We start from the raw sequence: 18,739 nt of genomic DNA, 5'->3' as shown, positions 1-18,739 counted from the left end.
ACACTTTGCTGAATGGATACTTACCCAGACGAAGAAATAGACATCCGCTGGGCATCTGCTCTGCACCAAGCTCATGCCTGGCCACAGAGTGGGTGCAAACAGCACACTTCCTCGTTCCATTTTCCAAACTCTACATTTATATCCGCTGAAACTATTTATTCCACTCATCTTTGGATCATCTTAAATTTACACCTGATCATATTTTTGTTCTTTTTCACAAACCCAAGTAACTCTGACTTATTCAATTTCTGTTTCCTCTAAACCAGAGTTTCTCAAACTCAGCACTGTGGCTACTTTGGACCAGGTAATTCTTTGTTGTAGGGGACTGTCCTGTGCATTGTCGGATACTGAGCAGCGTCCCTGGCTTCTACGCACTAGATAGAAGCAATCCTCCGATAGCAATCCTCCACTCAGATGTAGCAACCAAGAAGGTTTCTAGACATTGTCAAATGCCTCCCGGGGGTTAAAATCGGCCCCAGTTGAGAACCAGTGTGCTAAACTATCTTCCCATGATTCCTCCCAGCCCCAAAGCTAGAATTTTCTTTCCCTTTTCTTCTCTTCCTTTTATACTGTCCCCCTGGTCCCAGGGGTGTGCTGCTTCCCGCTAATTCTCTGAGTTGATGGGAACCTACCTTTGGTTCCACTAAACACAATAGAGGGAGGTGGGAACAATCAACATCACTTAGATTTCTAAGTAATCACAAAAGGGAAATATGTTCAGGAAATACAAGGAATACGACCACAGACAGCGCAGAGTCCTAGCTTAGTTAGCTCGCTCTCCTAGGGCTGACACAGCTCTGCGGCACCTGGCCTGGCCTTGACCCTCCCGCCTGGCTCTGGACCTGTCTTCCTGTGAAGGGGGGCTCATAACCATCACCCCCCTCCCCAGAACAAGCTGACAATCCACAGCCCAGGCCAAGACCTCTTCTCGGTGCGTCCGGCCCCAGACACTGTCATCTTCCTTCTGCCTAAAACCACCTCCCCCCATTGCCTTGAATCCTTCTCTTTCTACATCCCAAAGAATCTACCACTATATCGTCCACTCAACATCACCAACTCTGCCTTTGCTTTTCTTTTGACTCCCCTTTTGTCTATAAGGCCTTTCACTCTAGCATATTCTAAGCACAACTATGAAGAACCATTATGATCAAGGACAGGAGCTAGAAGCCTATCATCTATCCATCCATCTACCTATCCATGCATCCATCTATCTGTCTATCTACCTAGCTGTGCCTTTCCTCAGTCCCACATACCTCCTAGTGACCACCACTTCCTCACCTTAATCCCTGCACTCATTTCTGTGCCCCATCTTTCCTGAAACTGCCCTTTTCCAGACATCAAGGACCTCACTGTCCCTAAGTTCAACATCCACCATTTCTCCCTCTCCCTCGACCGCCCCGGCCCTTCCATCCTCTCGCCGCCCCCTGCCCTGGGGACCTCTCCCGCCACTCTCCTGCCTTCCCCTCTCTCCAGCTCCTCTCCTCACTGCCTTTCTTGGCATCACTCCCTGTGCCCACTGCTGAAGTGCTGCTGCTTCTTGGAGCCCTGTCCTGGGCCTGCTTCTTTCCTACTGTCCTTCCTTCTCTCCCCGGGTATCTCCCCAGCCTCAAGGCATCGGTTACCATCTGCGTGTCTAGATGCCTGTACCACCCACCTCTCCAGAGCTTCAGTCCCCCGTGACCAGCATCATCTGGGCATAGTGCTTCGTAGCAGTTGGTATTTATTGTGCAGTGGCCGTGTGCATGCCTGGGTTGAATGCTTGACCCAGGTCATCTCATTTAGATTCCGAACCACGCCTCCCAGCAACCCCGTGAATGCTGCCCCGGAGCAGTCCCACATGGCGGCCCTGGCTCGTTATCCCCACGTCACAGAGGTGTAAACTGAGGCTCAGGAAGGGAGGTGACTGGAGCAACAGTGAAAGCTCAGTCTTTCTGGCTCTAAAGCTGGCGCTGTTACCCACAATGCTCTAGTGTGAGCCTCCAACAGCCAGGAGCAGAGTCTCATTTACTCCAAGCTCTTCGGCAACCTTTCTTCCATCTCCCTGCCCACAAGTTCACCAAAACAGTGGGCCTTCTGCTCGCTGTCCGCACCCTCGCTCCCAGCGCCTGCACACCGAGGCCGGGACAGATGGGTGGGCACTGCAACTGTGAGTGGCAGCTCCCAGCCGAGAGGACAGGTCGCACCCACAGCACTTACATTTATAGCAGATTAAGTGCATCGGTTCTAAATTCTAAGGCTCAGCTTAGTTTACATTTAAACACCTCCAAACTTGGGGTGCATCTTCTAGGCAGCACTGTGGTTTAATGGTGATGTCTGTGGGACCCATATAACCACAGCGTATCTTACAGTATCTTACATGTATCTCATCAAGCCTCATAACAAGACTCTGAGGGGGGGCATCATTACCCCCGTCTGACAGCTCAGGAAGCTGAGGTTCAGAAGATGTGTTGCTCAAGACCACACGACTCCCAGCTCCCCCGGGGTCAGGGGGGACCAGTGGTTGCCCCTCCTGCTCATCCAAACTTTGGGGCTCAAGGGAAATGGCCGAGGTGCAGACAGGCACTGTCAGGAGGGAGGGCCCGGCATTTAGCCCCTGCCCTCCAAGTGACAGCAAGTCTGGGTCCTTCCCCCTCCAGTACTTCGTCTTCGACTTCCATGTCCCTCCTGACGTCATGTTCGACAAGATCATCAAGATCTCGGTGAGTGGGGAGCAGTCCCTGGTAGGCGGGGCTCTTAGCTCAAACTGCACCTCTGTGCAGACTTGAAAAGGGCACCCCTCTGGGCGGGCCAACCATAAAAAGGCAGACCCGCACCCAGACACACAGCCGGGCAAGTGGGGCACAGGCTGGATGTGGGCCCCTCTCGCCCCATTAGCTAGATCCTTCAGTAGAGTGTACAACCTGCTCACGCATACCTGGCAGCCAGCAGAGCACAGGTGAGGCACAAGAGGCTGATACTAAGCCTCAGAGAGCGGCCCCTGCCCTGCCAGACGCCCTCCTGCTTCACCTGAAGCTCACATCCCCAGAAAGAGTGACATGGCACCACTATCAGTCAGCCCTTCCCCGCCCCACGGAAAGCCTCAGCCCCATCCACCTGACTGGTGACTGGTGGTTCTGCCCGGAAGGTGATTCACTCCAAGAACCTGCTGCGCAGTGGCACCCTGGTGGGCTCCTTCAAAATGGACGTGGGGACCGTGTACTCCCAGCCGGGTGAGTAGCTGCACAGCCGGTCAGCTCCGGGAGCCCGGGACACGCAGTCCCTCCCACCCTGGCGGGCGCTGGGCTCAGGTGAGGCCGTGAGTGCACACGGTCTTCAGGTATGCAGAGCGATGGGGTGCCCAGCCTGCATACAGTCGCAGTGACCACCTGCGCCCAGTCGGCGGGGCTCACGGGAGGCCTGCAGAGTCGGCAGCATGGCCCCCTTTTACAGCTGAGGGGCCTGGGCGCCAGAGAAGTGCCAGGGCTTCCCTGGTCACCCAGCTGGTCTACAGTGAGGTCAGGCCGTGTGACTCCCTCAGAGTCCCTACTGAGCCACAATGTCCTCAACACCCAATGCAGGGGGCGGGGGCAGTCTCTGAGGGATACTGTGCCCTGAAAACACCTTCACTGACCATCCGTCCAGTGACCCAGGCTGCCTGAGAACAGCCGCGTGGGCTATCTGCTTAGCAGCTCTGGGGGAACCCATACGCCAACACCGCATGGGGTTAGTGAGGGAACCCCAAGCCCTGGCCCAGAGGGCTGGTGAGGCTTGGACCAGACAGAGAAGGTGCCTCAGCATGACAGACAGCACTCACCACACGGCCAGCTTGGGAACCACGGGCAGACAAGCTGGCACTGGGCCCCACCCATGTCCCTGAAGTGAACCCGCCACTTGGGTGCAGTAAGGACCCCATTAGGCCCTCTGACAGTGACAATACAATTTCACCCTCACAAAACAGTGAGGGAGACATCAGCATTCCTTCCCATTCTACAGACGAGATAAATGAGGCTAAAAGAAGTTGTGTCTCAGAGGTGCCACTAAACTATTAGGTTGAACAAATTGGCGATTCCTTATGTTCAACCTAGTAGACACTTGGCTGGTGCACATTATAACTATGACTCAGACCAGGAAATCTAAGCTGAAAACCGAAGATTATACACATAAAAATCACAAAATCATAGAACATTCAAGCTTGAAGAGACCTTAAAAACATCAGTCCAATCTCTCTCTGAAGGAACAGAAAGAAAAAAATCCACTCCCTCTTCAAATAACCTTCAACTCTGAAGACAAATTTTATGTCCCTCCTGAGTCTTATTCTCTTTCCTTGCTAAATTTCCCCAGTTCATCTAACTATTCATTCACACATCTGTCCATCCACCCATATAGTCTTTCACCCACCCACATATCTACCTACTCACCTGTCCGTATGTTAATCCATCCTTCTATCCATTTATCCATCTGCCATCTATCCATCCCTCTATCCATCTACCTTTTAGGCCAGCCAGGCACCCTACCGCCCATCTTCTACTATCCATCTCCCCATCCAGCCGTCTGGCTATCTATCTGTTCATGTATCCATCCCACAAACATCCACTCTGGCAAGAGTGGAAGCTCTGGGGCAGCCTAGGACACGGCCCCCTCCTCCTGAGGTGTGCCAGTTCAGCTGACGGCCTCCAGTGACCCCTCACATACATGGCTTACTCCGCTCTCACCATCCCGGTCTGTCTCTTCGGACTCTGCAATGGCATTATCTCTCCGGAGACACAGTTGGCCTGGCCTGTCGCCAAACAGGCTGATTTCTGCACACAGTCCTGAACACATCTCACAGAACCGAATGGAGACAGAGGCTTGCTGGCAACAGGTCTGAACTATAGGAGAAGTTGAAAGAGGAGGGAGGGGAAGAGGAAACTTCTGAGTCCCTGGAGATTCTAGTGCCCACACAAAATCAAGGAAGAAGATGTGCCCTTCGTACAGGCTATGCCTGCAAACAGCTTTAAAGTCAACCTGAAGGGGCAGATTCGTCCTAGAGCGGGCTCCTCTCCTGACATCTGTCCTTTCCTCCACACCGTCTTAACTCCTGGGAGTATTGGGGTGACAGGAGGCTTTCAGTCTGAAATTGGAGACAGACAATAAGTAGCTAATCACAGTGACAGTGAGATAAGAGATGTGCATATGGAAAGGGGCCAGGATCAGCTCTTCTGAGGAAGTCAGGGAAGGCTGCATGGAAGAGGAGACACATGAACAAAATGATTAGAAGTGTGAATAGGGAGGTGGAGGGTTGTGGGGGGGCAGAAGGGATGGGGGCATTCCAAGCTCAAAGAACAGCAGCCACAAAGACATGGGGGTATGAAACAGCAATATGAATTATTCACAGAGGGGTAAACAGCTTTGCTTGCAGGAGCACGGCGTGGGGAGGGGTGGGCGGGCGGAGGGTGAACACTGAGAGCTGGGGAGAGCTGTATCAGGAGACCCCACAGGGGATGCTGAGGTCTGTGGTCTTTCCCCCAAGTACTGGGGAGCCTCAAGTGGGTTTGAAATGGGGAGTGAGAGAGGGAGGGCCTCTTTGAGGGCTCTGTCTGGCAGCTGCATAGTGGTTGACTGCATGGGTTGGGGGCAGGAGGGCTGCAGGCAGAGAAACCAATTACAAGACTCCTCTGTTTGAAGCCACGCCACACGCCTGGGTGCATGACCAGGGGCGGGGCCTTGCCTCGGCCACCCTTGCTCGGGGACCTCTGTCTCCATGGCCGAGAGGCAGGCAGAGCTGTGGCCCCAGGGCTCCAAGACCTGGTGACCTGGGCTCCGAGGCCTGCCCCGAGGACAGGTGCCGCCCTGGGTAGGCCAGCAGGTGCAGCCCTTTCTCCTCGCCACTGCAGAGCACCAGTTCCACCACAAGTGGGCCATCCTGTCGGACCCCGACGACATCTCCGCGGGGCTGAAGGGCTACGTGAAGTGTGACATCGCCGTGGTGGGCAAGGGGGACAACATCAAGACGCCCCACAAGGCCAACGAGACGGAAGAGGAAGACATTGAGGGGTGAGGCTCCCATCCTCCCCCAGCCCCTGGAGACCCGGCCCAGCCCTTCCTGGAACACCAAGGGAACCCCCAGGGTGGACTTTGCCCAGAGATCTCACCCTCCATCTCCCTACCCCCATGCCCAGATGGCCCATCTCTCCCTGGAAGGACTGAGGCCAGGCCAGCCTCGGTGTCCGGTGACTCTCCTCATGGGGCAGAAAGGACTGAGGAAGGGCAGGCAGGGGTTCACAGAGGACAGTCACGAGTGACAGTCATTTGACATCCAGGCTTCTGACTGTGAGAAACTTGGAAAAAAGAAAGCAAAGTCCCAGAGCTGCTGGGTCTTGAGTCTACACGCAGGAGAGCAAAGAGGTTTTATTTTCTGTACCAATTCCAGGCAGCTGACAGTGGTTGTTGAGGAATATTCTGGGACCTCATCTGGATTCAGTGAGGAAAAGTGAAGGATCCAATGACTCATGCCTTCCATGGGCCGGGGAGGGAGAGTGGGGGCCAGTTGTGAGGTTTTTGTATAGGAGACGAAAGATGTGACACACAGCTGAGAAAACTGGATAATACTATTAAGAGTGGTCTCCCATGCTACAGTTTACAAAGTACTCATATATTTTAACCTATTTGAGCCTTATCATATTCTGAGAGGGGATATCATATTATTCCCATCTTAAAGGTGAGTAAACTGAGGCTTAGAGAGATGGGGAGATTTGCCCAGGATCACAAGACAGCAGGTGCCCTAAACTCCAGTGTTTTTAGTCCCAGTGTGGGCCTTCTCAGCCGTCCTTCACCTGTTGTCCCAGCCCCCAGGGGTATGTAGATGCTGAGGCAGGAGTCGGGGTGCCCAGGGCTGGCTACCACAGCCCTAGCTGTATGTGCCGGCAGGAACTTGCTGCTCCCCGAGGGGGTGCCCTCTGAACGCCAGTGGGCCCGGTTCTACGTGAAGATTTACCGAGCAGAGGGGCTGCCCCGCATGAACACAAGCCTCATGGCCAACATGAAGAAGGCTTTCATCGGTGAGAACAAGGACCTGGTCGACCCCTACGTGCAAGTCTTCTTTGCCGGCCAGAAGGTATTGGGGTGCAGGAGGCTGGGGCTTGGGGTGACAGGCACCAGAGGTGCAAGGGGTTGGGTGTGAGGTCCTGGGGACGGACGTGAGGCAAAATCAGAAGCCGCGAGACTGGCCTTTGATCACCTTGGTGAGTCACCTCTAGAAGTGAGGAGAGAGAGATGAGGGGAGCTCTAGCTCAGAGGGGCTGGGGGGGCGAGGCCAGGCTGGGCCGTAGGGATTCCTCACTGCCCCCAGGTCACCGAGAGCTGAGGGGAGGGGGGCACTGAGAGGGAGAAGAGCCAGAGAGGCTGGGGTGGGGAAGGGTGAGGAGGTAAGTACACACACACACAGCACATGCATACACGTAACGCACATATACACACTCACACACAGACGCACACGCACACTTATGCACGTGCACCAGCCCTAACCCTCGCTCCCTCCCACCAGGGCAAGACCTCAGTGCAGAAAAGCAGCTATGAGCCACTGTGGAATGAGCAGGTGGTCTTTACAGACCTGTTCCCCCCGCTCTGCAAGCGCATGAAGGTACAGATCCGGGACTCAGACAAGGTCAACGACGTGGCCATCGGCACCCACTTCATCGACCTGCGCAAGGTTTCCAACGACGGAGACAAAGGTCAGCAGCAGGAGACCGGGGGCGGGACGTGGGGCAAAGGGGTAGCGTAAATGAGACCCCCCATACACCACCACCATCCCGCGCCTCTACCTGAAAGGTGCCAGGCATGGTCAGGGCATTGCCAACAGCCCCTGCCTCCAGGGAAGGGTGGAAACTCATGGTTCATGTCTGCACAGAGGTGCCTGGGCCCTCCTGAGCCAGGCTGCCTGGATTTGAACCCCAGCTCTGACAGTTAGAAGCTGCGTGACCTTCATGCCTGTTTTCCCATCTGTAAAATGAAAATAATAGTAATTGTATACATGTGTATATATACATATGTAGTACATATATGCGTGTACTGCTGCCACAGTACCTATCTACAGACTTGTAGGACCAGAGCACTGAGCTGAGTACCAGGGATACAGAACAAGGAGGAATCCGTCCGGTCTTCACGGTGCTCCCCTGGGGATGAGGGAGACAGGTGTGCTACCAAATGCTCAAAACCTGAGACAGAAGACACAAAAGACTACAGATTGCATGATTCCATTTGTATGAAATGTCCGGAACAGGCAAATGCATAGAAACAGGAAGTAGACGAGTGGTTGCCAGGAGCTGGGGGGAGGGGAACTGGGACGAGCCACTGAAAGGTACGGGGTTTCTTCTGAGGAGGATGGAAATGTCCTGGACGGTAGCACAACACAGTGAATGCACGAAAAACCGCTGAAATGCATACTTTAAAATGGTGAATGTTATGCTATAGGAAGAATATCTCAGTTTTTTAAATACTATAGTGTTTTTGATGAACTAGGCAGAACAGAAACCAAACAAAACTCTTAAGGCAGAATTGAATCCGTGCTACACACGAGACATAACAAATCCTAAAGGGAGAAAAATAGTCGGGCCTAGGAAATGGGGGTACTTCGTGGAGGAAGAGCGTTTAACACGCACAGGCGGAGAGTAAGGGCCTTCAGGGAGGACGGGAGGGGTCTGCAGAAGCAGGTGAGACCCTCGTGGCACGCACAGACGGCAAAGGCCTTGCTGAGGAGCTGGGGAGGTGCTGGCATCTGTCCTTCAAGTAGATCACAGACGGCCCCTGCAACAGGCACCAGGAAGCAGGGGGCATGATTTTGCTCCACAGAAATGGACGTGTGTGTATGTGGAGAGGCACGGGCAGCTCAGGCTCCCGCAGAGAATAAGCAGACACACAAAAGTGCCCCATGCAAGTGACAAGGTCACCCCACAGCCAGCCCCGCGCAGCAGACACCGCTCTCCCCGCAGCCCCTGTGAGCCTCGCTGCCCGCAGGCCCTCTTCTGCCTCAGACATTTCCCCGAGCGAGACATGAGGTCCTCAGCTCAGCAACCAGGAGGTACAGGCCAGGAGCCCCCCAAACAGGTCCCTCCACCCGAGTGAGCCCCTCGACCCTCTGCCCCCGGCCCACAGGCTTCCTGCCCACGCTGGGCCCCGCCTGGGTGAACATGTATGGCTCCACGCGCAACTACACGCTGCTGGACGAGCACCAGGACCTGAATGAGGGCCTGGGGGAGGGCGTGTCTTTCCGCGCCCGCCTCATGCTGGGCCTGGCGGTGGAGATCCTGGACACTTCCAACCCTGAGCTCACCAGCTCCACGGAGGTGCAGGTGGAACCGGCCACACCCGTCTCCGAGGTGAGGCCCCAGGGCGCTGTGCTGTCCTCCAGAGCCCCCCGCTCAACCCCCTTCCCACCACGGCAGCCTGTGCCTGGCCTCTGCCAGTGTCCCTCCTGCCTGCCTCAGGGGGCCAGACCCCAGGATGGGGCCTCCCTCCCCAGAAAGCAGGAGGACCTCTGTCCCCTTCCACTGCCTGTGCCTGTGCTCTCCCCGGAGGCCCCAAGGTGGAGCCTTGTCTCTGCCTTGTTCCTGGCCATGGCTGTCCTTGTGCGGAACATAGCAGCCCTTCCTCCGGGGACAGGCTGGAGGGCCGAAGGAATTGGGCCTTCAGTGTCGGGGCTGGTAGCTCCACAGCTGGGTAGGATGTCCCCACCATTAGCCCCAAGGGCCTGTCTGTAAGACGTAGGAGGAGGCCTGGCCCCAGACCCAACCCCCCACACCGTTAAGCTTTCCGGAGGGTTTGAACCACCTTTTCCACAGAGCTGCGTGGGGAAAATGGAAGAATTCTTTCTATTTGGAGCCCTCCTGGAGGCCTCAATGATCGACCGGAAAAATGGAGACAAGCCCATCACCTTTGAGGTCACTATAGGTGAGAGCTGGGCTCGCAGGGCTGGTGGCTGCCAAGCCCTGCTCCACAACCCGGGGGTGGCGGGGAACTTTGACCACTTCCCTCATGTGTCCTCAGGCACCCACACCACATACAGCGACTGCACCTGAGAACACACGCCCCAGAGGGTCGGCCTCAGCTCCACCTAAGGGCTAGGCTGTGTTAGGGACACGAGGAGGGAAGAAGCCCTCCCTGTAGAAGGGAGCAAGGCCCTCATGGGACTGGAGAGGAGAGAGTGGGAATACGGGCCACGTCCTGGGCTGGACCTTGAGCTCAGTGGTCATCAGGGCTCCTAGTGAGACCTCTGCAGGAGTGCAGGACATGGCCCCTTCCTCCGGCGAGTGTTCTATCGTGTCTGAGCTGACACAGACCTGTGAGCACCAGCCCCATTCCCTGACTCTCCCTCTTCCCTCCCACAGACCCCTGGACTGGAGGGCAGGGTGGGGCCTGGTGGGAAAAGGACTCTAGGCCCTCGGGTGCCCCCTTCTGCCTCCAGGCAACTATGGGAACGAAGTCGATGGCCTGTCTCGGCCCCAGCGGCCTCGGCCTCGGCCTCAGAAGGAGCCTGGGGACGAGGAGGAAGTGGATCTGATCCAGAAGTCGAGTGACGACGAGACTGACGACGGTGGGGACCTGGCCTCAGTCTCCTCCAGCCCACCCATGCGGCCCCAGATCACCGACAGGTGAGCCGGCCAGGACAGAGGGTCCTGGGAGCCCTGCCTGCTGCCTCCCATCCTCTCATGGCCTGGCCCCGCCCCACCCCCACCTGCCTGGGTGCCCAGTCCTCAACCTCCCACCTGCTCCCACCCCAGGAACTACTTCTATCTGCCCTACTTGGAGCGCAAGCCCTGCATCTACATCAAGAGCTGGTGGCCGGACCAGCGCCGCCGCCTCTACAATGCCAACATCATAGACCACATCGCAGACAAGCTGGTCAGGGCCAGGCCACAGCGGGGAGGGGAAAGGCGGAGGGCGTATGCTTCAGAGGGCCTCGCCCAGCTTGGACAGCTCCCCTGCAACACACAAGTCCTGTCTGCCTGGCAGCATGCCATGGGGTTGGGGGAGGAACTGCAGAATGGCCCCAGTAGAACCTGTGTTCCTGTCCCCGCCCCAGTCCCAAGAGCGGTGGAGAGCCTGAGGGCTGCCCGGAGTGGAGTCTGGGAACCCTGGCCCATCCAGCCCCGGGTTTCCCTGGAGGTGACTGGCCAACCCCTCTGTCTCTGGCCTGCACTCCCCCACCCCCTGCATCTAGCCCTGAGTTCTGTCCGACCCCTGTGGGTCCACCAGGACCACAGACTCACGGCCCAGAGGTGGCTTCTTCCTTCAGGTTCTGAAAACAGAATGTGGAAAATTTGTGTTTCCTTGTGATGGCGAGACAGTCCAGAGATGGCGCTCGTGGGAGGTCCTAGGGCGCTAGCCCCTCATCCCCCTGATGAATGGGGGAGACATTTGGGGAGGCTGAGGGGGCTGTGGCTCACACTCCTGGTTCACAGGAAGAAGGCCTGAATGATGTGCAGGAGATGATCAAAACGGAAAAGTCCTACCCTGAGCGTCGACTGCGGGGCGTCCTGGAGGAGCTGAGCTGTGGCTGCTAGTAAGTGGCAGGGCTGCCAATGGCGGGTCAGAAGTGGGGGGTTGGCAGAGAAGGAGGCATCTGCACGCCTCCTGCTGGCGGGTGGGCTCTGCTAAGCCCTGCTTCTTCTCCTCCCAGCCGTTTCCTCTCCCTCGCGGACAAGGACCAGGGCCACTGGTCCTGCACCAGGCTGGACCGGGAGCGCCTCAAATCCTGCATGCGGGAGCTGGTGAGGATGCGGCTGGACCACACCGGGGATGGAGGGAGGGTCTGGAGGTGAAAAGGGAACCCGAGGTGGGGGACATTTGTCTCTGAGGTCACAGCCCCCAGGGCCAGACCCTCCATCGTGCGTCATGACCTGAGCCCCACTTACACCCCCGACGCCGGCAGGAGAGCATGGGGCAGCAGGCCAAGACCCTGCGGGCACAGGTGAAGCGGCACACGGTGCGGGACAAGCTGAGGCTGTGCCAGAACTTCCTGCACAAGCTGCGCTTCCTGGCAGACGAGGTGCGCCTGCCAGCCCCAAACCAGAGTGATCCGAGGTGGCAGAAGCGGGGCTGCCCGGGAAGGGCTGGGCCAGACCATCCAGGAGGCCCCTCCGGCTCTGACAGCCGTTGGGAGACAGGAGAGACCAAGCCTTTCACCCCGTCCCGTGTTCTTCCCGCTGATCTGTGGGAGGAGAAGGAAGGCCCAGCGCCGGGGTCCTTTCCTCTGTGGGCTCAGGCCTGAGGAGGCAGGACCTCTCCCTTACTGGGCGCCCACCCCGCCCCCACCCCAGCCTCAGCACAGCATCCCCGACGTCTTCATCTGGATGATGAGCAACAACAAGCGCATCGCCTACGCCCGGGTGCCCTCCAAGGACCTGCTCTTCTCCATGGTGGAGGACGAGCTGGGCAAGGACTGCGCCAAGGTCAAGACGCTCTTCCTCAAGGTGCCGGAAGGGGAGCAAGACTGGGGGCGGAGGGGCTGGGGTCTGTGCTTTTTCAAGGGGTCAACCTCCCCTTGGAGGGGGCAGCACCCCCACCCCTGGGTCCGGCTGGCCTGAGCTGACGGGGTGCTCAGAGAAGAGCTGGAGAGAATAGGAAAGGGGTGGGGGGTCCCCCCCTGCCCGTGCCCCTCTGCCCTGTGTTCCGCACCACACAGCCCAGCGGGATGGCTGCAGAGGGCAGGGCCCCCCTGCCCATAGCCTCCTCCAGCCTCCTGCCCCTTCCTCACCCCGTGGGCTCCGGCAGCTGACCCTGCGCACCCCCGCCAGCTGCCAGGGAAGCGGGGATTCGGCTCGGCCGGCTGGACAGTGCAGGCCAAGCTGGAGCTCTACCTGTGGCTGGGCCTCAGCAAGCAGCGCAAGGACTTTCTGTGCGGCCTGCCCTGCGGCTTCGAGGAGGTCAAGGCGGCCCAGGGCTCGGGCCTGCACGCCGTCCCACCCATCAGCCTGGTCTACACCAGTGAGCGAGGGCTCCCGGGCCCGGGCGGGAGGGCACCGGCGGGGTGGCCTGCTCCCCGAGCCTCAGCCTGCTCCCCCCACAGAGAAGCAGGCCTTCCAGCTCCGCGCCCACATGTACCAGGCGCGCAGCCTCTTTGCCGCCGACAGCAGCGGTCTCTCGGACCCCTTCGCCCGTGTCTTCTTCATCAACCAGAGTCAGTGCACAGAGGTGAGGGCCCCGGGGAGGAGGGCGCGGCTCTGGCTTTGAGAGCGCTGGAGGGGGCCTGTGAGCCTCTGGGACCTGGCGAAACAGACCAGCCAGTACCCCAGATCCTTAGAGGGAAGGAAGCCTGGCAGATAACTGCAGGTCCAGGCCACACAGGAGACAGGGAAGACGTTGGCGGGGGCTGGGAGAGAGGGTCAGGAGCAGACCTCACACCAGCCTTCATTTTAAGATTCCCAGAAGAGTCAGGGGACGGCACTCGTGCTCCCACGTCCCCTTGAAACCACAGTGGCTGGGGGCGGCTCCTCCTCAGGTGCTGCCCATCCACCATCGCTTACCTGCCCCCTCCACGCTGCAGGTGCTGAATGAGACCCTGTGCCCCACCTGGGACCAGATGCTGGTGTTCGACAACCTGGAGCTCTATGGCGAAGCTCATGAGTTGCGGGACGACCCCCCCATCATTGTCATCGAAATCTACGACCAGGACAGCATGGTATGGGTGGGCTCTGGCACCAGGGACCACGCCTCCTCCCCCGCACTCCACCTGCGTTAGCGGTCACCTCCACAGCCCACCCCCAGAGCCCCTTGGCCAGGGTGCTTGCTGGGGAAGCCGGGAGTCTGGGCTGCTGACCAGCCCCTCCAGGAGACCCCGGGTGTCTCCTGCCCTGTCACTGCAGCCTGACCCTTCCCGATGCTGTGGGCCTCTGGGGCCTCAGGGAGGAGACAGGCCAGGGCGTCCCACCTCCCGGCACAGACAGACAAAGCTCAGACCCAGATGTGCCCCGAAAGCCTGCTGTCCCCAGCCTTCCCCCATTTGAGGGCCCCCCCCAGCCCTGCCCACACCTACCACAGTCAATAACAGCCTCATAGCTCTCCATGGGAGCTCTGGAGTAAGGGAGTGGAGGATTAGGGTGACCCCTCCAGAGCTGGGGAGCCACTTACTACAAGCCGCCTCAGCTACTGGGGTGCCCTGAGTGAGCTCTGGACTAGAGGTAGTCCTGAGTCCTGCATCTGCCATTCATTGCCAGCATGGCCTGGAGCTAGCCCGAGACTTGGTTTCCCCCATCTGTAAAATGGGGTGATCACACCTGCAACTACATGGGGCCGTGGTGAGGACTGAATGAGATCCCAGGTGTGAACATGTTTGGTCAGTTCAAGCACCAAGAGGCCACCTTGGCTGTTTGTCGCATCAGGGCAAAACCGACTTCATAGGCCGGACCTTTGCCAAGCCACTGGTGAAGATGGCCGACGAGGCATACTGCCCGCCCCGCTTCCCGCCCCAGCTCGAGTACTACCAGATCTACCGCGGCAACGCCACGGCCGGGGACCTGCTGGCCGCCTTCGAGCTGCTACAGGTGGGGCTGCTGGAAAGAGGGGGCTGGGCCAGGGGCCTTTCTCCTGTTCAGCCTTCCCTGTCTCCCCAGATCACATACCAGATAACTCATGGGGAGAGAGAGTCCTCTCCCCGGGCTCCCCAGGGTGTGACACTATGTCCCCCACTCCCCAGATTGGACCAGCAGGGAAGGCCGACCTGCCGCCCATCAATGGCCCAGTGGACATGGACCGAGGTCCCATCATGCCTGTGCCTATGGGCATCCGGCCCGTGCTCAGCAAGTACCGGATAGAGGTGTGTGAGGACTCCATCCGGCCCCTCCCAGCCCTGCCCTGAACAGGCCCTGCTGTGCTCTGCTCCCTGGCCCCCCTCACTCTCTCTCCATGAGGGTCGTAGGCATGCATTACACTGTTGGCATCAAACTCCAGGGGTCTTCAGCAACCTCAGGCCATGCTCCGTTTTTCAAATAAGGACACTGAAGGCCCAGGAGGAGAAGTGACTGGCCCAAGGTCACACCCAGGGGCCAGTAGCAGACCCAGGCTCGCGACCGTCCGGCGCCTGCCGCTTTTGCACTGAGTCACACTGCCACGGTCCAGGACCCTTCCCGGCCCTCCCATCTGCCCCCAACACCCACCCTCACCCCACAGCGCCTTCAGGACACCCGCCCCTCCTCGGCTCTCCCAGCCCTGCCCCTCCTGATGCACGGTCCACCCACATCCCGGTTCCTCCTCAGGTGGCCCTGCCCGCCCGCAGCTGATGCCCTTGACTGAGGGGCTGTCCTCTGCCCCCACCGCCCCCCCACGCAGGTGCTGTTCTGGGGTCTGCGGGACCTGAAGCGGGTGAACCTGGCCCAGGTGGACCGGCCGCGGGTAGACATCGAGTGCGCGGGGAAGGGGGTGCAGTCGTCCCTGATCCACAATTACAAGAAGAACCCCAACTTCAGCACCCTCGTCAAGTGCTTTGAAGTGGTGAGTGTGGGCCGGGACCTGCCTGGGCAGAGCTGGGTGCCTCTGCCCCTTCTCTGAGCTCAGAGTCCCTGCCCCACCCCCAGGACCTCCCGGAGAACGAGCTCCTGCACCCGCCCTTGAACATCCGCGTGGTGGACTGCCGGGCCTTCGGCCGCTACACCCTGGTCGGCTCCCACACCGTCAGCTCCCTGCGGCGCTTCATCTACCGGCCCCCGGACCACTCAGCCCCCACCTGGAACACCTCGGGTATGGCGCTCCTGAGGCCCAGGGCAGGGCCTCCGGCTCACAGGGCAGCCCACCTGGTTTCCTCCTCCTGGGGCCATCTCTAAGTGGGCCGGGGAGGCCAGGAGGGAGGTCCCGCCCTGGGGGCCAAGGAAGGCTGCCCAGGGTGGCCCCAAGCTCTAGTGCCAGAAAGGTCAGAGCCCAGGGGTCCTTAGAGGGCCTGAGGGCAGATGGCTTCCTCAGCCGGTTCCTGGAGAAGACCCAGGACACCCCGTCCCAACCCCCCGAATCCCCCACCCCCGGCCTCCACTGTGTCACCCAGCACACCTCACCCTCCTCTCTGGCTCACCTCCTCCCTCTCCCCTGGAAAGCTCTAGAATCAGCTTTAGGCCTCTGGCCCTTCCAAGCACCCCTGACTCTCACGGTTCCGCCTGCTCCTCCTCGTCTGTGTGTCCATCTCTCTGTCCAGGCGGGCTCCTCCAGGGCCGCCGTGTGCTGTACAGTGGGGGCCCCTCTTCTCACCCCACAGGGGAGGTCGTGGTGAACATGGAGCCGGAGGTGCCTGTCAAGAAGCTGGAGACCGTGGTGAAGCTGGATGCGGTAAGGCGCCTGGGGTCAGCCCCACGCTGGCTGGGGACGTGCAACTGCGGGTGGCACTTTTCCAGAGCCGGGCCACCCCGCACACAAGACGACACATTACGTCACTCCTCCTTTGGCGTGCGATGGGCCAGGGCTAACCCTGACTGCACGTGCACACAGCCCCGTCCTATACTGTCCTGGAAGGCGAGACTCTCAGTTCTGCGTGTACGCACGTGTGCATGAACACGTGGTACACACGTGTGAGAGACAGAGAGAGCAGTCACCGTGTGAAGTAATGGCCTGCAATTATTTTATTCCAACAAACGACACCATAGGCAATGGATTCCTGCGCAAACACCAGTGTTCTTTCCAGAGGGTCCCCGGTTTTCCTTCCCAGCCATTTACAAACAACTCTCCCAAGGTGTGGGTCGGGGCAGGATTTCCAGGTGGAAGCTCGTTATTCCTCCTGGCTTTGGGACTGGGGCTCTTCGTCTGCCAGAGGGAGACCCGTCACCTCGGTGTTTGGATGCGGACATGGCATCAGCAGGGGACGGTGGAATGGAGGCTGGCCTGGAGCAGGCCATCCTGAATCCAGACAGGACAGAGGGGCGGGAAGCAGGCTTCCTTCCCACCACATTCTCCAAATCCCGTTCCTGACTGCATGTGCTTCACACAGCACAGGGGCGTCTCCTAGCCTCTGAGATCTGAGTCCGGTCTGAAAGGATCCTTCCTTACCTCATCATCCTGGTCCCCATAGAGTCCCAGCCAGCAGGCTGAGTTAGCACGGGGCGTGGCTCATGGAAAAGGGGAGGAGTCAAGGCCCGGGGCCTGGCCTGCAGGCCTGGGATGGCACTGCCAGGGGCTCTGGGGCTACACCTGGAGATGCCACATCCCCCTCGGCTTCCAGCTTCCTGAGCTCCTCCCTGAGAAGCCTGTTCCTCCTGGAGGCAGGGCCGGGGTGGGGAAGCCCCCTGGTTTCAGGCCATCAGTGAACCAAGAGGACGGCACAGACCTGAGCTGCCCCATCGTCCCACAGGCCCTGGACTCTGGTGGGGCCCTTTTTACCAGGTTCCTCTTCAGCTGTGTAATTTTGTGTCCACTTACTTTTTAAGGCACTTGTCCTTCATCCAGCCAACATTACTGACCTCCAGCCTCATGCCGTGTCCGCCTCCCCTCTTGACTCTGACTGCCCACTGCAGTCATCTGGTGCCCAGTACCCTCATTTGGACTCAGTGGAGCCCTGCAACTGATGATTTTTAAAAGCCCCCAGTAATTCTAACATGCAACCAAGTTTGCAAACCACCGCCCTGGAAGGTCTGAGGAAACGACTTCGAGGCAGACCTTCCACAGACCCAGAATTGGCCATGTGAGCATGGCGCTCACGACACAGGGAACATCCCTGCCTGGGCTCCCTCTCCTCCACCCTCCCTGGCCAGCCGCTACCTACCACTTCCAGCCCCAGTGGCTAAGTCTGTCCCTGTCTCCTTGGTTCCTTTCTGCAGGCTTCTGATGCCGTCATCAAGGTGGATGTGGTGAGTGTGGGGACCAGCCGGGGGGCTCTGGGGAGAGAAGACCCTGTACTACATAGGGTATCAGGCCAAGGAAGACAGCGTCAGGGACCGAGCCACCCCATACCCCCTGATGCCCCGGCCATCTCACCCCTCCAATGAGGCAGAGGGAGAGAGCTGTTTGGACTGCAGGGCCCATGAGAGGCAGTCCTGCCTTGGCTGGGGGCTCATGCTGGGAGGTCATGACCCTCTCTGGGCCGTGACATCCACTTCCATAAAACAAGGCCCTGACCTTGATGTCGGTAGCCCCACAGAGCCTCCTGGAGCCCAGGGCTTTCCTGGAGCAGATGGTCGGAATGAGTGGGGGAACCCTGGATTGTTCAGGTCTCCGGGAATGGCCAGGGTGCGGGGATGTATGCAGGACTCTAGACCTAGCCAACCCTGCAGGCTGATGAGGAGAAAGAGAGGAAGAAGAAGAAGAAGAAGGGCAGTTCGGAAGAACCAGAGGAGGAGGAGCCTGACGAGAGCATGCTGGACTGGTGGTCCAAGTACTTTGCCTCCATCGATACCATGAAAGAGGTGACGCCTTGGCCTGGGCAGGGGGCCGAGGAGGGACTGGGCTGGGAGGGGTAACCCCAGCTCCACATCAGACCCTCCTATCCAGCTTCTTCCCCGCCCGCACCAGAGCTGGCTCCCCCACTCCAACGACATGAGCTTGGAGCAGGCTGTCTCAGAGCCTCGAAGTTCCAGCTCACCTTTTTCCAGGATGGAGGTCCAGTCTACCTTCCCTGCCTTGGTTTTCTCTAGTCCTCATTTATTTCTTCCACAAATACCTCGAGTATATATGATGAGTCAGACACCAACCTAGGGGCTACAGGAGCCGAAAGATAAGATTGGCTACCTGCCCTGAGTATTTACTGGACATGCGAAATGGACATGCAAGCAGATACACTACCACGTGATAACAAAGGCAATTCAGTGCCTGGGGG

At 58.7% G+C, this 18,739-nt stretch overlaps 1 protein-coding gene across 2 annotated transcripts in view; it reads left to right on the top strand.

The window, feature by feature from the left end:
* OTOF (otoferlin) overlaps positions 1–18,739 on the top strand; it is a 91,863-nt gene that overhangs the window by 62,295 nt on the left and 10,829 nt on the right. Inside the window, exons 10-32 of one of the 2 annotated variants that reach the window (XM_032652674.1) lie at positions 2,637–2,699; positions 3,125–3,209; positions 5,853–6,012; positions 6,886–7,072; positions 7,502–7,688; positions 9,109–9,332; positions 9,795–9,903; positions 10,418–10,604; positions 10,734–10,854; positions 11,415–11,515; positions 11,633–11,723; positions 11,885–12,001; positions 12,273–12,425; positions 12,750–12,939; positions 13,022–13,146; positions 13,499–13,633; positions 14,334–14,495; positions 14,648–14,767; positions 15,280–15,441; positions 15,525–15,687; positions 16,133–16,263; positions 17,745–17,774; positions 18,198–18,329. In XM_032652674.1, coding sequence (XP_032508565.1) covers positions 2,637–2,699; positions 3,125–3,209; positions 5,853–6,012; positions 6,886–7,072; positions 7,502–7,688; positions 9,109–9,332; positions 9,795–9,903; positions 10,418–10,604; positions 10,734–10,854; positions 11,415–11,515; positions 11,633–11,723; positions 11,885–12,001; positions 12,273–12,425; positions 12,750–12,939; positions 13,022–13,146; positions 13,499–13,633; positions 14,334–14,495; positions 14,648–14,767; positions 15,280–15,441; positions 15,525–15,687; positions 16,133–16,263; positions 17,745–17,774; positions 18,198–18,329 — 3,135 coding nt within the window. The remainder of the gene's footprint in view (positions 1–2,636; positions 2,700–3,124; positions 3,210–5,852; positions 6,013–6,885; positions 7,073–7,501; positions 7,689–9,108; positions 9,333–9,794; positions 9,904–10,417; positions 10,605–10,733; positions 10,855–11,414; positions 11,516–11,632; positions 11,724–11,884; positions 12,002–12,272; positions 12,426–12,749; positions 12,940–13,021; positions 13,147–13,498; positions 13,634–14,333; positions 14,496–14,647; positions 14,768–15,279; positions 15,442–15,524; positions 15,688–16,132; positions 16,264–17,744; positions 17,775–18,197; positions 18,330–18,739) is intronic. The other variant, XM_032652675.1, reaches the window with a different exon arrangement.

The sequence above is a fragment of the Phocoena sinus genome, chromosome 13 (assembly GCF_008692025.1).
Source record: "Phocoena sinus isolate mPhoSin1 chromosome 13, mPhoSin1.pri, whole genome shotgun sequence".
NCBI lineage: Eukaryota > Metazoa > Chordata > Mammalia > Artiodactyla > Phocoenidae > Phocoena > Phocoena sinus.
Note: the sequence above shows the minus strand (reverse complement) of the source record. Positions and strands in the feature narration are given on the sequence as shown.